This window comes from Sceloporus occidentalis, unplaced genomic scaffold (assembly GCF_023333645.1).
Source record: "Sceloporus occidentalis isolate IW3139 unplaced genomic scaffold, rSceOcc1.0.p SCAF_6, whole genome shotgun sequence".
Lineage (NCBI taxonomy): Eukaryota > Metazoa > Chordata > Lepidosauria > Squamata > Phrynosomatidae > Sceloporus > Sceloporus occidentalis.
In genome coordinates this window covers 128,457,979-128,472,880 of record NW_028316986.1, presented here as the reverse complement: position 1 = coordinate 128,472,880, position 14,902 = coordinate 128,457,979, and the positions used below count along the sequence as shown (strand labels likewise).

At 38.4% G+C, this 14,902-nt stretch overlaps 1 protein-coding gene across 4 annotated transcripts in view; it reads left to right on the top strand.

Moving 5' to 3' along the window:
- The window catches only part of LOC149311395 (adhesion G protein-coupled receptor B3), a 640,955-nt gene that overhangs the window by 567,261 nt on the left and 58,792 nt on the right, over positions 1 to 14,902 (top strand). For all 4 annotated transcript variants that reach the window (XM_089530992.1, XM_089530991.1, XM_089530988.1 and 1 more), the window contains 2 exons: positions 3,686 to 3,752; positions 13,106 to 13,191. In XM_089530992.1, coding sequence (XP_089387118.1) covers positions 3,686 to 3,752; positions 13,106 to 13,191 — 153 coding nt within the window. The remainder of the gene's footprint in view (positions 1 to 3,685; positions 3,753 to 13,105; positions 13,192 to 14,902) is intronic.

Genomic DNA, 14,902 nt, shown 5'->3' with positions numbered 1-14,902 from the left:
GTTTTTATCTTGTAAATTATGTTTAATTGTATTTTAAACTGATTTTAACCATGTACTTTTAAATGTATTTGTTGTTTAGGTTTTTTTAACTTTTGTAAAATAAGATTCCAGCTATTTTATTTTAAATTATTGTAACCTATTTAGGTTCCCATGCCAGGAGAAAAGCAGGGTAAAAATTGAATAAATAGAACAAATAAATAATAAATAAATGCTGCTTTTCTGTTTTTGATGATGTGAAAATTGTTTAAGGGTGGGATAATACCTGTGCATGTTATAAATCTGAGGTATAATTTTGACCTATATAGGCCAGATGAGGGGAAATGTTTCTTAGTGGCAGTAAAGTGCTGCATGATAGCATATTGTTCATGACAAGGTATGATACAGGTACCAAATGTTGAGGTTTGCTAGCCTATCTCCAGGGCTGGCCCTAGATAGTTTGCTACCAGAGGTAGAATAGCAAGTGGCAACCTCCACTTCAAGTCAAACCAGAGTCCAGTGAAGTTATTCTGGCCCATGAAGCAGAAAAAGTCCACAACTCTTCCTATCTCTGGGTGTAGAAATACAGCCAACAATTCATTGTCCTTTCATGACACTCCAAATCTCCTATCCTAATGGTTCAGTGCCTAATGGTAGGACCTGTATGTCATTAGTACAGATGGTCTGGTATCTTAAAAAATCAGTTACTTTTAATATAGAGCCTCCCAGGTTTACATTCCTGTTTTCCATTGGTTCACTATTATTAACATTCTCTCTAAGTAGGCATAGAAAGCTGTTATCAGCAGAGTTGTATTGGGATATGAACCTTTGCTTCTTCGTGAACTACTGTTCTGCAGGACTTAAGATGGAAAGGCAAACAGGATTTGGTAGAGAGAAAAATGACCATTATGTAGGACATGTGCTAGATATGGAGAACCACAGATAACTTGTCTAATAAAAGATGACAGAATAGAAACAGGGTCCATCCAAGGGTCCTTTCAGTGGTAGCCAGAGCTCATCACACCATTAGCTCCATTTAGACACCATTAGAAATAAGGCATTGAGGTACGAAGAGACATATCGGTTTTTTTGTCATGTGGAGGAAAGGCCAGTCATCCAGATATCCATCTCACCTTTTGGCCTTGGCTCAAGAATCAATGTAGAGAAGCCCAGGAAGGTTCATTAGCAGTGGATGAAAAGTGAGTTAAAGCCTGTAAAGCATCCTGCCAATTCTTTTCCCAGACAATGAGCAAATTAGCTAAAGTTTTCAGAGAGTGAAGAACACCTTACATTTCCCTTAAGATACCCAGAACAGGAACAGAAAGAATATTCATAAGTATTCATTGTCAGATTTCAACAAAAACAAAAAAAAGGTTTGCCAAACAGTCAGGATCCTCAGTAAGAAGAAGAGTAGACCAGCAAGAATTCTACATAATTTTCTTCTGGTATTTGAAGCCCCAACATCTTGTGCAGCAATTGTTTTACAGAGAAAAAAACATATTTTTGATGTAAAATCTGCCCCCCCCCCCAACAAAAGTGGCTTTCCTGCACAGGAGACGATATCCTACAGTGCATAAAGTGTGTGTGTGTTTGCAAAATTATGTATTTTTCTCAGATGAATAATTCCTGTGCCACATATCAAGAGGTTTGAATACAGGAAGAGTACTATGAAGGAATATTCATTTTCTGCTGCAGCTGGGAGAAAACTACTTACTTTAGTGAAATATTTAGATCCCTAGGGAATGCAGAGGAATTAAGAACACCTTTAAGAGAGAGAGAAAGAAAGCACTACCCATATTCCATGAAAGTCATTAATATTACTGCAAATTATTCAGAACTTTAGTGGAATGACTTGCTGTCTGTTTCACAAGTATCTTGGAAAGTGAGTTATCAATAAAGCATTAAGAGAAAATTATTTAAATCAAATCGTTTCTCAGCCTTTTGGCTAAGTTCAAGTGTAGTAAATCAAGCCTTTCACTTGATTGCAAGCTGATACCCAAGTGCCTGGGAGAAAACCTCATAGACTCAATGAGTCTTATATATGAAGAGACGTGCCATAGGATTACATTGTTAATCTCTCAGTACTACTCTGCATTAATTCCAGTTGGATAGTCCCACCAAGAGTAGCCCCCCTGAATTAATTTACCAGTCAGCAATTTACGTAATGGGTCTATTGTAACAGGACTAGCAATTGTATTTAGGCCTTTGGGTCATATCTAGTGGCTGCACAAATAGAGAGTAGTTTGGGCATCCAGTCTATCTTTAGACCCTACATCTACCTTGAAAATCTTTCAGAGGGTTGGAGTGGTGGTCTCCTAAGAATTGTGGACTGTCTGCCATGACACCACAAGTGTCACCTAAAATTGAGAAGGGAAGGTTTATGGCACATGATGATTCATGGTCTCAAGCTCCCTCTATCCAGTTTCAAGTAATAATGTCCTCACACTGCAATTAAATGCACAATCAGTTTTCATGAATGACAGGGAATGATTTTCATGGGTGACAGGGTCAAAGAAAGAGAAGAAAAAGAGCGGTTCCATGAGTTACCTTCCTCAGGTGTATGTATACTGTATATACTGGCATGACTCCCTCCTATAGACTCCTGGGATTTGTAGTTTTGTGAGGCACCAGCACTCTTTGACAGAGAAGGCTATAGACCTTGTAAAAGTACTTGTAAAATACAAATCCCAGGATTCCAAAGGATGGAACTATAACACTTAAAGTGGTATCAAACTGCATTATTTCTACAATGTAGATGCATTCCTTGCAAACTTTAGTTACAGTCCTTAGAAGATGCCTTCAGTACAGTGTGAATGTTGGAAACTAGCAAGATAATTTTAAGATCAAAACTATTAAAAGTTATTTTAGAACTATAAAAGCCCTCACCCCAGAATTTTTTTTAAAAAAGAAGATTTAATCTTTGCTATAGTTTGATAACTTGAAAAGCACACAAATTATTATTATTATTATTAAACTTTATTTCTAAAGCGCTGTAATTATACACAGCACTGTACAAAATCGGTAAAATTAAAGAGTATATAAAAGCCTGCCCAAGGCGTACATTCTAAGATAATAACAATTAAAAAGAGGAATAGATAAAATTACCATATAGAGAAGAAAAACAACTTAAAAACATCAAATATAAAACAATCACATCACATCAAATATTGTCAGACAGCCAGATGACAATCACAAATTCCCTGAGAACGCTTCCCTAAACAATATGGTTTTCAGCTCAGCCTTAAAGCTGGTTAGGGAAGTGATGAGCCGTGCATGCAGAGGAAGAAGGTTCCAGGAATGAGGGGCAGCAAGAGAGAATGGACAGAACCGGGACGGGGCAGAGAAAATCCTGGGTTGAGAGAGGAGAAACAAAGAAAATAAGATAACATTTTAAAAATAATATGTCAATTTTAAGAATTTCAGTAAGCATAAAACTGTAGGCTAAAATGGTAAATGAATTTTCTTTTTCTCAGAAATGTTCTTCACTTCATTACATTACATTACATACATTACAAGCAAATATGTTTGTCATTTATGCTAATATTATAAATAGTTTGTAGATGTTGAAAATATAAATTTTCTGGAGTGTTTTTTAATGAAAATACCTTAAACCTTTGACTGAAACGCTATTGCATGAGCAGGGGGAGAAACAAAGAAAAATGCTACACCTTATTAATTTGTATTAGTTCTTTTCTAATGTCCTTTCCAGTTGCTGGCTGTCTCTTGAAGGAGGACTTCTCTATGCTTTTGTTGGACCTGCAGCTGCTGTTGTCCTGGTAAACATTAAACTCACCTTCAGTATTTTACATAGCCCTAGTAATGCATATATGTATATGTACCTGAATTTCTGAGTTGATGTGCTCAATTTTACTCTGGACGTTCTGAAAACAGATTTCAGTTGCTTAGTCTTCTACTAAATGAGATGAATTTACATCTACACAGAAGTAAGTTTCATTGTGTTGAATTCAATTAGGCTCACTCCCTGATATGTATAGAATTGCAGCCTTAAAGAGAGATGCCCAGTTCATGCATCTATATTTGTATCTTGAGACTGTGTAATATTCTTTTCTCCTTGTTGTTGTTGCCTTCAAGTCATTTCCAATTTATGGCAACCCCAAGGCAAACCTATCATAGTGTTTTCTTGACATATTTCTTCAGAAAGGAGTTGCCACTGCCATTCTGTGAGGCTGAGAGAGAGTGAATTGCCCAAGGTCACCAGTGACATATCCTAGTAAAACAAAAATATAGTGAAAACATTTTCAGATTATGCTGATAACTCATCTATTTCTTTTGTCATGAAATCATTTTTCCAGTAACAAGAAATGCTTCGTTGTACAGAGTAATCCTGTTGTAATAAACCTTTCCCCTTCCTTCCTTTATATTCCCAATCCCCATCACTTTGCTTCCTATAGCTGCCCTTGAGTTGGCTTCAACTCATGGCGACCCCTTAGATGAGACATCTCCAAGAATGCCTTGCCCAGATCCTGCAAGCCCTTACCCACAACCTCCTTGATTGAGTCTATCCATCTGGTATGTGTCATCCTCCCTCCATCTTCCTCTCTTTCTTCTACCATCTACCTTTCCTAGCATTATTTTTTTTCTAGTGATCCATCCTTTCACATTATGTGGTCAAAGTACGGTAGTCTCAACTTGATAATCTTTGCTTCCAAGGACAGCTTTGGTCTGATCTGTTCAAGAACCCATTTGTTTGTCTTCTTGGCTGTCCACGGTATCCTCAGCATTCTTCTCTAGCACCACATTTCAAATAAGTTGATTTTCTTTCTGTCTGCTTCCTTCACTATCCACCTCTCATATCCATACATAGTAATTGGGAATACAGTGGCCTGAACAATTCTGACTTTAGTGCTGAGTTGTATGTCTTTGCTCTTTAGTATCTTTTCCAATCTACATTCCTCCTTTTTCTGATTCTAATTCTGCTTTTCTTATGATGTTTTCATCATGTAAGTTAAACAAGTAAGGTGATAGGATGCAGCCTTGCCTAACCCCTTTGCCTTTTTAAAATCACTTTGTTTCCCCCAATTCTGTTCTGACAGTGGCCTCTTGTCCTTGGTACAGATTCCTCATCAGGACTATCAGCTGTAGTGGCACGCCCTTGTCTTTGAGTGCATTCCATAGCTTTTTGTGACCTATACAATCAAATGCTTAGTTGTAGTCTATAAAACAGATGCCGATTCTTTTTTGGAATTCTTTGGTGCACTCCATTAGCCATTGCATGTTTGCAGTGTGGTCCCTAGTGCCCCTTCCTTTTCTGAATCCTGCTTCCACTTCTGGAATTTCTCTCTCCATGTATGGTTGGGTTCTATGTTGCAGAATTTTGAGCATTATTTTGCTTGCATGTGAGATTACTTCTATAGTCCTATAGTTGCTGCAGTCTTTTGTATCTCCTTTCTTGTGGATTGGTATGTATATCAAGCATTTCAAGTCTTTTGGCCACCACTTTGTTTTCCATATTTGTTGGCATATTTCTGTTAGCATCTGTCTGCAATTGGGATATCATCTGTTCCCAATAATTTATTTTTTCCCGTTACCTTTATTGCAGATTCCACTTCACTTCTTAGAATTTGGGGTTCATCTTCATATGGCTCCTCATTCCAAATATCATTCATTCCATCATGTCTTTTGTATAACTCTTCTGTGTATTGCCTCCAGCATCTTTTTATTTCTTCTTGTTCCTGTATAATGTTCTTTTTTTCTCCATAGAGCATCCCTACCCTCAGTTTGAACTTGGCTTTAATTTCTTGGATTTTTTTATAGAGGTCTCTCGTTATTCCCTTTTTGTTGTTTTCTGTATTGATCATTGTAGTATTTCTCCTTATCTTTGCATGTCAGACGCTGGAGAATTGTGTTCATACTTCTGGATTTTTTCCTATCTCCTTTGGCTTTTGCTTTTGCTTTTCTTCTTTCTTGTATTGCATGAAGTGTTTCATCTGCCATCCATTGTTTCTTATCTTTCTTTTTGGCCACCGTTAGTGGTTTTTTGCATTTATCTTTAATTATGTCTTTGACCTCTGTCCACAGTTCTTCTGATTCCTGGTCGATTATACTCAATAGTTCAAATCTGTTTCTTACATTGTCCTTGAATTCATCTAAAATGTTATCCAGATAATATTTTTTAGTAATGATGGTTTTTGCTTTCTTCTTCAGCTTAACTCTGATTTTTGTTCTGAGCAGTTCGTGGTCTGTGCCACAGTCATTTCCTGGTCTGATTTTGACCACAAGGATAGAGCTTCTCCATCTTCTACTTTCACTTATGTAGTCTATCTGGTTTTTGTGTTTACCATCTGGTGATATCCAGGTGTATAGTCTGCTATCTGGTTGTATAAAGCAAGTATTTGCAATGAATTGATGGTTGGCCTCACAGAATTCTTTCAGATGCTCTCTTGCTTTGTTTCTTGTTCCTAATCCAAATCTTCCTACTCTTTTTGATTTTCCTTTGTTGCCAACTTTAGCATTCAAGTCTCCAGTGATTAGTTCAAAATCTTGTTACTGCCATTTTATCTCCTAAAGGGTCCCTGATCTGCCAGACAGAAATTATGCTTTATGACTTAAACACTATAATCAACCTGCATATTAAAATACTTCTCTAGATTCAATCAGATGCATGGTATTTGCCCAACCATCCTGGAAAAAAGGTAGGAAGCCAAAGAGGAATTAACTAGATAGGAATTAGCCAGAGATGTAGTGACAGAGGGATGGGATAATAGAATTGCCTTCTCAAACAAGAATCATGCCCTGCGCTGGTGAAATTTTTCTTTAGCCCCCAAATTTGTAGTATTGCAGCAATTTAAAACTTCAGTTTAGCATTGAGAAATACAGTTTGGGCATCCAAAGAAAAGGAGCAATCAAAGTTACCAAATAAAAAAGTTCAAAGTGTAAATAAATTTCAGTGTCTCACTGTCTGCAATGTTAGAAATGGGGGGACTGAAGAAAAATTAATAGGGAGGCAGAATTCTTATTCAGGGGCAATGTTCTCATTTTCCCTTCTCTGTACACACACCCTTGCAATTGGTCTAAATTGGCAGCACTCCTTTCCTCCATGTGATTGGGCCAGAACTTACACAACTATGCATAGGACGTTAGTATGAAGCAACCACATGGATGCCCATTTCTTAGAATACAGCAATGTGAATAACAGCAGCAGTCCCTGGCGTAGCTCTATCTATGCCCAAGCAAAGAAGATGTTCACACTATAGATTTTTTTTCCATTGTGGTTGAGTAACCAAGTGTATGATTGAAGGGTAAAAAGAACTATTGTTTGGCCTTAGACAACAGTCTTTGAAAGGGTTTGTTGACCGTCCAAGTAGGACACCAAAGGCAAAGCAGGATGCTAACTCCCAAATCAAATACTTAATTAAAGGATCAATGGTATCAAAAGATGTTCAAGTGAACCAACAGGTTTACACTTCCTGTATGATACAGGTCATCATACAAGGTGGCAAGGACAATTTTTGTGCCAAGACCAGGACTAGGCTCTAATTTAAAGACGCAACACCAGTTCCACCAGGGAGAGTCTGGAGCTTATCAGCAACCACCTGTACCAAGACATTTTCAGAAAGGAGGCATTTATCGCTCCATATAGTTATCATTCAGGGTCTGAGAAAGGGTTCATTAGGAGTCATTGCTGCCTCTTGTGGCAGTCCATAGCCACCACCAGAAGCAATTATTCAGTCATCTTCATTTCCAAACAGTCCCCTATCTACTAATTTAATGAGCCACAAAAACATGTTTATTAAAAGGTAATTTGCATTATGTTCTCTGGAGTTTACTCCCAGGTAAATGAGTTTAGGCCTGCAACCATAGTGAACATCATTACCTTGCAGTCCTGGTGTATGTTCTGTTCCTTTACAGCAAGCTCCTGTGGAGCTCTTTGTCTGATTATTAGGGATGGGTGGGGAGGTCACCTTGAGATGAAATTTGGAAAATCAAAAAAAGGAAGAAAGTATGCACATTTACCTTTTTTCCTCACCTTCTTCCCTTTGGAATAATAAATCCAAGTAAAAGCACCAACATTTTAAGAAGGCTTCAGTCCTTTGCTTGTTTAATACTCCTTCCCTCAACTCATGTACACACACAGAATGCTGACTGCATGTCTATTGATCCTCTGAAAATTTTGAATGCAGATCTGCCTCCCAGTTTTGCTAATCCTTTTGAAGTGAATTGACTTGGTGCTGAACCCAACATATATTTATTGGCTCTGAGGCACTTTCAGGCCCCAAAGAATCTATATTTTTGCCTGGTTGCTTTTTAACTAACACACTGCACGAGGAATAATCCTTAACTATCTCATACACTTCAGCAATCCAAATGAAAGAGAACAGCGCCACTTTTCATAAACTGTCTTCTTGTCAGAATCAAGCATTTCTTTCCCCTCATAAAATCTGTGGCTGAATACTTTAAAACACAATATCCTGGATGAGTGCCAAATATGCCTACACTTTCAAAATGATGGCACAACTAATCTGGGTCATTTGAATGTCATCATGAGCAACCTGCTCAATCAAGCTACTTGCCTATATTAATCAATCCTGACTTGGTCAAAACACCAGCTTCTCTCCAGATAATTCTCCCAGGTACACACATTCCTCACTTGGCAAAGCCTATGACAGTGAAGGTCTTTTTTACTTCTGCCCACTGCCTTGATTCACCCTCATCCTCTGTCTAGCTACAAATGTATTAGCACTGGCATGTCCTGTACAGTGTGCACATTGTGGCTTTTTACAATCCAGTGGGTTGGTTCTGATGCTGGGACTCTTTAGATTGGCAGAACCAGAAGGAGGAGACCGTGCTCCTCTCTGCCTACCAAACTACCCAAATGTTCAGGTGATATAGAGATCGCCAGGGGAGAAAGAGAGTGGGGAGTTGGGTCATTCTAGATCCTGTGATGTTGGATGTAGAGACCACACATCTCACCCAGAGAGAGTGCGTGTTAGGGTACGGCGAAGGTCCTGCTGTTATCTGCTTCAACCGCCCCACTTTTTATCTTTCGTTCTGTAAAAGCTGTATACGCTTTCCCATCCTGGAGTACTCAATGATACTTATTTCTTCAGACCTGAAAGAATAAGTTCAGCTAACCCACACAGCCATCATAATTACTTGATGAAACAAAATTCATGCCATCCAGGGAACCTCTGGGCTTGTTGGATTTTGCACATAACAGGTTGTGGGGGTACCCGAGACCATCTTCAACCCCAAACCCCGAGAATTCAAAGAGAAAGTAACTATCCAGCCATTTATGAGTTTGAATGATTTTTACACATTTCTGGGCCTGGTGTGTTTTTGAATATTTTCAAGCTGTGGATGGTTGAATCGGTGGATAAGGAAGGTTGACTGTATGAGGTTGCTGAAAATAAGAGTAGCACTTGTTACAGTATTTTTGTCTACTAATCTGTTTCACAGCAGAATTTAAACTGCCGGTTATCACCTATAAAACACTATACAGCTTAAGTCCAGGCTTTTTAAAAGACCCTATGTTCCTATAAGAGCCGGCCCTATTTTTATGATCTTTGGGTGAGGACTTTCCACCATCACAGGCATGTTTGTTGAAGATACAATAGACAGTCTTCTCTGTGGCTGCTCCAAGGCTGTGGAATTCACTCTCATGGGAGGCCTGCTTGGTCCTCACTCTATTCTCATTTCACTAACAGATAAAGACCTTTTTATTTTGATCAGAAGTGTTCTGTACCTTTCCTATCTTTGTTGTTGTGTGACTTCATGTATCTTCTAACTTATGGCAGCCCTAAGGCAAACCTATCACCACTATAACAATCACAACAACAACAACAAAAACCTGCCCCCCCCCCGCCCAATGGGACTCAAAGCAGCTTACAATTTAAAAAAAACATTAAAAATAGACCAAACTTAGCTTCCCTCCTTCCTTTCTTCCTTCCTTATCTCTGCTATGTTTCTTACTGTTTTGAATTACTGTTTTTAATGGTCTTGAAAAAACTTGTTTATTATCAGGCTTTTAGATGTAATTTGTTTTAATCTATACTTTATTCTGCCTTAGGCCTCCTGCCAAAGCAAAGGCAGGATATAAATTGAATAACAAGTTGTTGTTCTTGTTGGTATTTCCTACATTTTTTCCAGCTAAAATTTTACATCCTTCAAAAGTTAAAAATATAATTAATCTATCAATAAAAGGAGTTTAAGAGACAATTAAAAAGAACCACAACAAATACAAATAACTCAGGATGGGAATGCCCATTTCCCCTGAGCAGTCAGCCCAGGAAGATCTGTCAAAAATAAAGTGTTTACCTGCCTGTGGAAGGATAGTAAGGAGGGTGCCAGTCTAATCTTTTGGGGAGAGAGTTTCAGAGATGGCAAGCAGCCACCAAATGCCAGCTCCTGTGTCCCCACCAGAAGAACCTGTGAGGATGTTAAAGAAAGAGAAGACTTTCCCTGAAGATCTCAGCACCCAGACAAGCTCGTATAGAGAGATACGGTCCTTCAGATAACCTGAACCTGTGCCATATAGGGCTTTGTAGGTCATTAAAAACACTTTGAATTGTGTCTGGAAATAGTCCAGAAGCCAAGGAAGCTGTTCCAACAAGAGAATTGTATGGTCCGTATAGCCAATAAATTTAAAACTTTCTGAAGGTAGCATCAGTCGGAAATATCTTGTGAGAAATAGAATGTGTATATATTTCTGGTACGATGGCCGTGTGAGGGTTTTTTTACAATTACAGAGAATCCTGTGGCACCTCTGTGAGTCTCTGAGTGAGCTAGAAAATGTGTTCAAGAAAGCTTTGTCAAGCGATTAATTATTTAGAAGAATGGCCAAGTATTCTGATCAGCTCAAAAGCGGATTAATGTTAATTATTTTTCAGTTATGGAATATTTTTTAAAAAATAAACCCATACAGCACTCAGACAATATGAATTGGTTTCAAAATCAAAATGAGACACTTCATCTATGGATTTTTAGAAACACCAATATCAGCTCTAAAAACAGTTTGGATAGGATTGTATTCTAATCTCTACTTTGTACTCAGTAATTGTTGTTAATGCTTTGATTATGACTTTGCAATCAGTGAGATATTAATAGGGAAAATCATTTCATGTAAAGATCTGTTACAGCTCCAATACAAAGCCCAAGTATGCTATCATATACCACATATTGATGTATCTCATAAGATCATTGATCTGTACTGCCCAGTATTACCTAATTTGACAGGGAGCAGTTCATTCAAGTCTGAGGCAGATGCTTCTCCCATCATCTGTAACCTGAGCCTTTTGAATGGAGAATCTAAGACTAGACTTGTGATATCCCGCATGAAAATCATATGCTCTGCCCCTAAACTATTTTTGGTATTCTTACTTTTGGCCTCATAGAGACAGGCCAAAATAAAGCTGCTTCGGGCCACTTTGGAGGTATGCTGTTTAAATGATGCATGCATCCTAAGAGTCCAGAAGCCATGCCAAAGCCACAATCCAATCCTGAGGACTGGAGCACAGCTTTTGTGTAGCTTCCAGACTCTTAGGACAAATGCATCATTTAAACAGCATACCTCCAAAGTGGCCCGAAACAGCTTTAATTTGGCCTGTCTGTATAGGGCCATTGTTAATTTCATTTATGTTAACTTCATTCACCTTTTCCCTACAAAGCCTTTCCCCTACAAAACCAGGAATCAAAGCAGCTTGCCAACTTAAACAAATATAATACAGCTAAGGAGATTATTGCGCAGCCAAAATAAGCATCGTATCCCCAAAGGGCTAAGGTCACCTTATGAGTTGCTATCGCGTGTTATCACACACCCAAACGCTGCTGCTGTCTCTGGGCTACTACAAGCTTCCGTACTTCAAAATCGGCTGGCTAAGCGTGGCTGAGGGACAGGTTGTAGTCACCCTGTAACATTGACAGCATTTTGGGGTGTGATCACACCCAATAGCAACCCATAAGGTGACCTTATCTTGTCAGGAATAAGACACTTATTTTGGCTGTGCAATCTTCCAAAACCTGCAAAAGGTTTACATTAAATTGAAATTAAGCTGACAATAACATTAAAAACAAATAAAAATATACAATGAGAATACCAAAAAGCAATTTTTCAAAACTGTACAATTAAAAGCAGTACAGCACCCTATTAAAGTCCTTTCTTTAAAAATATTTTGTTTTCAAAAGCCAGTTGGAGGACAATGAGGAAGACACCTTTCCAGCTTTGTTGGAAAGAGAGCTCTGGAGTTTGGGAGCAGCCACTGAGACAGCCCTTCTCATTTGTAATTCAAAATTAAAATCACAATTCATTGCCCTAGCACAGAGGTGGTAGTATACCACAAGTGGTTTTGTCTATATTTGCTCCAGAAATGGGGATTTTGCAGTGACATATCCATAGATATGTGCTTGGGGGAGAATATACGTGTGTAGCAGCTAGCAATTCTGATTAAGGAGTAAAGGCCCCAGTGGCTAAACAAACAAACAAATTTAATATTTTATAGTAAAATCTTTTGTAAAAATATGAAAGCTATCTGAGGGTGCTAAATTTAATAAAAAAGAGAATAAGGGTACGAAATGAATAAAAGTGGAAAGCTCCCTAAGAATATCAGTTTTCAACTGATATTCCTAACCTAGAGTACAGATAAATAAGAGATGAAGAGACTTTGGGTAACTGAAAAATATTTAATTCTATCGCGGCTTCTCTCTCTTAGGCATCTTTAACTGCTGGAGTTTGTTGCATTTACAACGTGAATGTTTGTTCACATCTGCATCAAGACATTGGATGAGATTAGGATCCATTTGTCCTGTGTAGGATTTTGAGGGATCTCCTGTACTTGCAAGACGTAGTTACAAACCAAATCTGGATATTTTCTAGCCATACAGTTGAGCACAAATGCCTCCACATATCTGGTTTGGGAATCCTTATTTGTTTTATATCTTGGTTGCATTACTCATGTATAGCACCATAAAGTATACATATTTACACCCTCAAGATGGATCCTTCCATCTCTCCAGTTTGTAGGGGGCCAACCAATTGCTGGGTCAGAATACTCAACCTATTCTTGTTGTTGTTTTAAAAGTCTATATCAAAGCTGCTGGGATTAGTTAATGCCATTTGTTTTCACTAAAAGGACAACTCTGTGTGTTTTTTGTCTATTTATTTTATATTTAACAGGTCAACATGGTGATTGGCATTCTGGTATTTAATAAACTTGTTTCCAGAGATGGAATCCTAGATAAAAAACTCAAACACAGAGCGGGGTAAGCAGATGTTGGGAATTTTTTCCCCAGGCCTACTGAAGATATATTACTTATTTTCAATTTTCTCTGTCTCTCTGTATATTATATTCACCAAACACAGATTTATTTGATTGCATTGTGAAACTTTTGTCTTAGTTTAACAATCTAATTGATTTTACTCATCTTGAAAACTGCCATCACATTACCCTAAGGAAATGTGACTGAGCAACAGTAAAATAATAAAACACAAGTACAGTGGTATTAAATATAGTGCTGTTGAATCATTCAGATGCCTAAGTGATGATTCTGCACATCAAATTCTTTGCTTTTCTATAATCCAAAAAGACTTTGTATGGATGGCTATTAAGATTTACACCTAATGTTGATTGCTTAAGATATCCTCCCTTTTAGAATGACCTCAAGCCCACTAAGAAAAACTGGATGATAGTTCGATTGTGTGTGCAAATAAGTATGTAAACACGTTTTTCAGCTTTGTAGTACCCAGCCAGCAGACTATCCCTGGAAGATTGAAATTAATGTAGCCTGGACTACTGTTTTCTGTAGTCCAAGAGTACAATCAGAAGGCAAGCAGGAGAATTCTGTTTTTATCTATGAGAAGAAATGTATCACATCATTGGGATGTGGCATGTACAGCAGATTTATAGTCCAGAACAGTGGCACCCCTAGTGTTGGTGTCACCTGGTGTGGCTGCCTAGCTGTGCTTTGAGCCCACCCAGCACCCAAATGCCCTCCCAGGCCTGTCAGGAGGGTGGCTGGGCAAGCAAGGCACTGGGGAAGGTAGGAGGGGTGCATGCATATGTGCTTGCCCCTCCATCCCTGGCACCTTGCCCAGCTTTGGCGAGTGAGCCGAGACAATGGGGAAGGAGGGGTGAGCACACAGGACCCTTCCCTCCTCTGTTGCCTTGGTTCAGTCAGCCCAGACATCCAGGGTAGTGGGAAAGGAAGAAGAAGTATGCACTTGTTCCCCTTTCTCAGTCAACTTGGCTCCCCTGAGAGCCACAGCAGCAGAGTAGTGGCAGGCTCCGGCAGCAGTACCACACACACCCCTGCAGCAGCAGAAGAAGAACAACCAGGCACTCCTTGTCTGAGGTGTCACCTGGTGCGGTCTGCACCCGCACACACATATCTCTGCAGTGATGCCACTAGTCCAGCAAAAATAGAAAATAATATTGCATGTTTATACTTGGCATGGAAGAAGGATCCTTCCTTTGATAGTCTTTTTGGCTCAAAACTTGAAAATAATTTGTTAACGTTTAATTTGCCCCCCACTTCATTAACAATTTCAACAAAAAAATTAAAATTCACTATTTTAAAAAGCAAAATATTTATACAATCCGAAAAGTAACCAGAGTATTAAAATTCACTATTTTTATCATAGCTCACCAATGTTGAGTTTTAAAGGAATAATTAAAATTTCTCATTATTCCAGTTAAGTATGGTGAGGGAAGGATTGACTTAGGACAATAAAAACCATTTTTGGTCATTTTAGATTTTTTAAATGTAATGACTAAAAGCTTAACTATTTTAGTAATTATTAGCTTTATGACTTAATTGCATAATAGATTAATGTCAAGAAATTAATTTTGTTTAATGCTAGCCTAGCTAGTGCTAAAGCTAAGGCTTCCAGGTTCTGGATTTTGTTACTCTCCTGGTTGTGGAGGAACATTCAAGTGCTCTATCCCAATTCTGCCAGCAACAATTGTCCATTTGA